The sequence below is a fragment of the Anneissia japonica genome, unplaced genomic scaffold (assembly GCF_011630105.1).
Source record: "Anneissia japonica isolate Jap-2015-1 unplaced genomic scaffold, ASM1163010v1 scaffold251325_len469956_cov165, whole genome shotgun sequence".
Taxonomy (NCBI): Eukaryota; Metazoa; Echinodermata; class Crinoidea; order Comatulida; family Comatulidae; genus Anneissia; species Anneissia japonica.
In genome coordinates, this window is record NW_022730291.1 from 342,817 (window position 1) to 348,639 (window position 5,823).

The 5,823-nt window shown below is 31.8% G+C and overlaps 1 protein-coding gene across 1 annotated transcript in view; it reads right to left on the minus strand.

Annotated features, from left to right (window-relative positions):
- LOC117114804 (5'-3' exoribonuclease 2-like) overlaps positions 1-5,823 on the minus strand; it is a 73,311-nt gene that overhangs the window by 56,714 nt on the left and 10,774 nt on the right. The window contains exons 9-16 of the mRNA XM_033258493.1: positions 4,960-5,009; positions 4,005-4,076; positions 3,128-3,261; positions 2,012-2,069; positions 1,593-1,650; positions 1,315-1,409; positions 733-777; positions 3-63 (exon numbers count right to left, since the gene is read on the minus strand). Coding sequence (XP_033114384.1) covers positions 3-63; positions 733-777; positions 1,315-1,409; positions 1,593-1,650; positions 2,012-2,069; positions 3,128-3,261; positions 4,005-4,076; positions 4,960-5,009 — 573 coding nt within the window. The remainder of the gene's footprint in view (positions 1-2; positions 64-732; positions 778-1,314; positions 1,410-1,592; positions 1,651-2,011; positions 2,070-3,127; positions 3,262-4,004; positions 4,077-4,959; positions 5,010-5,823) is intronic.

Consider the following 5,823-nt stretch of genomic DNA (forward strand, 5'->3'; position numbering starts at 1 on the left):
GCCATCTTGTACTGCATTCCTTATGTCCTTTGCACTGTGTGCTTCACCTCTTTGCCCAATAGGCTAACAAAGAAAAACATTTATATATTATTGTTGACGTCACTTAAATCAAGTCAAGCTGTATTTTGGTGGTTAAGGTACTTGTCTTCCAATCCGCAGGTCCTCAGTTCAATTCCTCTTAAATGTGCCTATATACATAAGAGTGCGACAGTGGGACGCGACAGTGGTAAAAAAAAAATAGAACCTATCATGTTCTTTAAAGTGATTCACACTGAACGTGATGGACGACGTGACAGAATGACGTGTTGTGCGGCTTAGCATAATTTTTTGAAAAAAATTGCACAGGATAAATGCTTAAAAACTGTCGCACAACAAAAAATATTCTAACCAATCACTCACTCCGATCATCCTTCTCTGAGCATGTAGACAGCAGAACAAGCCACAAAAAGTGCTTGCGTAACAGCTGTTGCTGTGTCCTGTGTAAATAGATTGTACTACGCAACAGAATATTTCTGCCACTGTCACTTGCAGTCTTTAGTCACATGATTTGTTTCTCATGTCCACAACATTCCACTCCTTAAGTCTCATATTAAGACATTAACTAGAGAACTTTGTCTTGTGAAAGTGATAGTCACTAACTAAGTTATTAGATTGTTATTGGTTTCATTGGCTCTTTTTTTAAAAATAAATAATAACAAAAAAAAAAAACCAAGGAGTTTTGTTAGTACTTACTGTTGGGGCTAAAAATCCAGATGGTACAAACTGCGGTGCATCAGCCTATAGATAGAGAGAACATTACAACATTATTAAAATTCTTATTATTTGCTATGAAAAGGTTGGTTTCCATACAATCGCTACACTGTTGCTAAAGCGTTTTCACTGCAATCGTTGCACCGCGTAGCATGTCCTTGACGCAATCAAGAATGCTCCTTGATTCAACTGACCAAGAATGCTAGAACGGAATCACTCATGCGTGACCGTCCTACCTGGCGTCCTACATTCCCTGCATACATAAATTTGGCCAAATTGCGTTCCAGAATCTACCCGGCGAGGTGACCTTAACATTCACGCATGCGCAGATGACTTTTAGTGACCTCATTACATTCTACGTCCTACTGTCAATGTGCAATGGAAAGCTCCCTATTACATAATATTCACAATGACGATCCCAGCAGAAAATACACCAACCAGAAGATGGTTTATCCAGGCAATTATTCATCAAAAATAATACAAGAATAATGGTACATAAGTAATAACTGATTGAGAAAATATATTTAAAAAATTAATAAAAAAAAACAAATTGCAAAAACTAACCAACTCTCTTCGCTTTTTGTTTTGATTGATTTTCCGAAATCGCAGATCACTCTCTCTTCTTTTCTTAAAAATTTCATCTTCAGCTTCACCAAGATCTAATATAACAATTTAAATAAACAGAAACATTATCAAAGAAACTTTTAAAAAATAAATAAAATTAACAATATCATTATAAGATTTCTTAATTTCCACAACAGAACTCAACACAGAAAATTATTTTATCCTAAATATTGTTGAGCTAAATGAAATTGTATTATTTTCAATGATTTTTAACTCACCCTGTAATATCATTTGCACACGGCTTAAATTTACAATTCCATTCTCTGTCAGATACCCCTTTGAAATAAAAAAATATTCTCAAAGCAATTATAATCAGTGACAAGATAAAAAAAAAAAATTAGAAACTTGTACTTTTCATGTCATAAAATATCTTATACAAAAATAACATTTTATAACAACTATAGTATACAATATATTTAACTTAACTGACGGATTTGTTTGCAATTTATTTATTTAATTTATTAATTTAGCAGTATATATAATATTAAGTATTTGCAAGCTTTTAACGTAAGCAGTTAAAGCTGATGATAGTATTGCCTTTTAAAATGGCTTGTTAATACAAAATTGGAATGATAGTGGTAAAAAAATCCAGAGAGAAATAATAAATAAATGAGTTCGAAATTTATTAACAACTTACATTTGTTTTGTACACAGCTTTCTTATACAGTCTGATAAGTCTATCAATAGCACCTTCCCTAGAAAAGCAAAGAAAGAGATTCAACAATGAATTCACTCGTCATTTAAACGAGGACCCAGAATAGAAAAATTTATTTGATACGATATACATACAAATGAACATTCTAAAGCTACGAACCCAGTTGTCCAGTTGCGATTGTAAAAGTGGGTAATGTAAGGGTGACATGTTTTGTATCTTGAATTTGTATACTGTAAATTCAAGATGTAAAAGTGTGTTATCTAAAGATAGGCCTACAGTAAATTGTCTCATGATACAGTATATGGCTTCAACCAGGGGTTTAGCCAGAAAAACGAAATAGGCTGTCCAAATTGGAAGCCAGTGGGCATGGCACTAAGAGTTGTTCTTATCAAACGTAAATATGATTTAGCTTTAGTTTATTGTAACATTTGAAAGATTTGAAGAATATAAAGAATTTGCTAAAGGTAGACCAGGCCCCATTAGGCTATTCCAAGCTGATTAGGACAAGCCGTCCAAGCCGTCACGGTAAAAGTGGCCGTCCTAAATAATTGTAGGCCAGACGGCTCGCTGGCTAAGCCTATGGTTTCAACATACATTCTATGAATTTAAGATACAGTCAAGATACCGTATTTATGGATTAAAAGCCTAACAGTAACATTTCAAGTTAAAATTCCATGGTGATGACATGTTTGAGGATATTTGTTAACTGAAAATCAAGTACAACAAAAAATACTCTTGTCATTTACGATCAGCTAAATTTAAATTATTTTTTAGTAATTTAAGTGTTCATGTTCTTGATTGTGACTGGTTGGTCAGTGCCATTATTTAGTATGATCAAATATCAAAACTTCGATCATTTGTCTACATATTTTACTTCAACTTAATATAAATCAGTATCATTCCATATAGAACAAACATCTATTACTGTCTTGAAGAAAACCAATATTCAATCATGCTCAAAATATCCAGATATTTTTACAGTGTATTATAAATGTTCAATTGTGTAAATAAAAATAATAAAAAAGAAGAAGAAAATTTACACATATTTATTTGAAGTTGCCATGCCTTAATTCATCGGAGATCATAACGTGTACCCACCTAATTGATAATGAAGGAAGATGCGGCAAGAAGTCGTTACCGACAAAGAAACACATGAAAACCCAATCATCAATCGCTCTCTCAATATCAAAAGGAAACGGAAGACCAGTCATCCAAAGCTCCTTTTCAAGGTACTAAAAATGTAAAATAATTAACAAAAATAAATACAAAAAATCATCAATTACTGTAAAGAATGTTATAATTCAATATACCATTAAATATATACTTCCCGCCAACGGTAAAGCCTGAAAAAAAAAAACACCTAAAAAATCAAATGAAATTATCCAATACAGTGAGACAAATCAAGACAATTACACAAATTAGAAGTAATTTCGGCAGTCTACCTGAATAAACCTATATTAGCAAGTTTTAGGAATTTAGCTCAAAAATACTTGAACCGTCCAACCTAGGCCTACATAATGCAACAATGTTACATGAGAGGCCTTAATTCTTGCAAACAGCGGAAGGAAAATTGAGGCCTGTTATGTAACATAGTTGTATTATATATAATATATATATCTATAAATGGGTCAGAAGATTGCTTTATTTTTTAGGTATATTCCAAAAAAATAAAAAAACACCCTGGTTAATATACAGTAGGTTGATCTAGGTATGTATTTACAAAATAGACACAGTTTAGCCTGCTTTACACAACTTTCACTATGAAAATCTTTACACTGATAATGCTGTCTCAGAACAGTGAGGCTACATGTAAGTGAAGCTTCAAACATACATCCTATTTACTACAGGATGAAGTTAATGGTGAATTGTGTAATGGTGATAAAGGTTTTTAAGTTCAACTAAAATATATGTTATACAATAGAAAAACTATCCAGAATTAAGTTGTTCTTATGACTTTTCCCTGTCATTAACTCACCTCTCTCAGAATGTTCAAGCGAAGGAAAATAAACTCTGTTTCTTGACCAATAGGCTTTGATAGTTCATCATGCTGTCAGAAATAATAATAGATAGATTATACATAAATATATTTAACAACAAAAATATTTTTTGGGTCAGAAAAAAAGTATATATTATGTTTTGAAAATATGTGAGCTGTCGTGACAAAATGAGTCTTGTGGGACGTCAGTATATTCAAGAAAATATATCTGAAGCGTATTTTGACAAAAATTGGTTTAATATGTATATTTCATAGTAGCAAAAGTTCCGAGTTAAATTACCTAATTTAATCATGTTTTCGAGGCACGCATTTTAAAGCTTTTTTTCAAAATTAATAGGAAGACGAACACAAAATTTATCAGTTGTATATCTTTAGAGGCAATTTTCTCTTAAGTATGTTTTTAGACATCTGAACTTTAAAATGATCTTACTCCAGTTTTACTCAACCTAGGAACATGATTTAAACAACAAAGTAAAAGCTTATATATTCATCTATCATATATCAATAACTAATTTTTTCATTTTTCATACCACAAGACTCATTTTGTCACGACAGCTCAAACATAGTTGTTGAAGTTTAATTTACTGCTTAAACCCATCACATAATTATAAAAATACATTGATCTCAAAATAGTTTCATTTGGTTTCTGTGATGTATGAACAAGAACAAAATTCAGAAGTAATAATTCAGACAGTCCTAGGGCTAGGTATATGTTGGGATGAAGACTACACAATAAATGGTTAGCTGAAAAGTTAGGAGAACACTAAGGTGGTACATGGACATTGTTAGCTTCTGTATTCTGTGGAGTGGTAAAGTAACAATAATGGAAGCATACACAGTTTGTTACAGCAGCAGATTTATATATTTGTATCAGACTAATGATTCTACTAGTACTGTACTGTATTAATTACAAAAAAAAAAAATGGTTATTTACCTCTCCACTTTTGGTTTTTGGCAAGCCTTCACATTCATCCATTTCATGTCCTAAAGAAATAATAATTAGGATATAGATGAAAATTACAAAATTAATACAAAAAATTCTGATAAGTACATGAATTATAACAAAATATATTTAGCTTGCACTCTGCTGGTTTCAACAATGTCACTATAAAGTTGATGAATGTAAGTGGTAGTATAAAGGCAAAAAAAGAAAATAGTTTTGTTGGTCACATTTTGGAAAAATCCCCAAAAATGGGCAGGTCGGTAGGAAAGGTTTTTATATGTGCTTGTTTGTTTATTTTTAACCAACAAAAATGTGTGTACGCCTAAAAATTTAAAAAATACTATGAAGAACACAACAAATTTTAAAATTTTAGAACTCTTTGTAGTAAAGATCTTTAAATGACACATCTGAACTGGGAGTACTGAAAGATTTGATGATTTCACGATCTCAACAGACTAACACCAACAAATTATGATGACATGACAGGGCTACGAGCATGTGTTCAAAATCACCTGAGACAACACACAAGGCGAAGTGATCTGCAGCAAATGTTTTACCAGTACAGAAATGTGATGTTTTCGTGTACTGCTATTAAAATATATATTTTAATATTATGCTCTATTTCCTGCTTCACATAGGCCATATCTATTACAGCCTTATGATTATAGTCCTCTGTTTATCATTTAGGCCTATATCATTGATTCTGACCATTGATCCATAACATTGTTATTACAGATTTTCTATTCTCTTCACAGTTCATTAGTTTAAGATTATATATAGTTTATCATATCTAGTTAATACAGCCAAATTACCATCTCTTCCTTCAGACACTCTTACGCTGACGAAGGCAGCAGG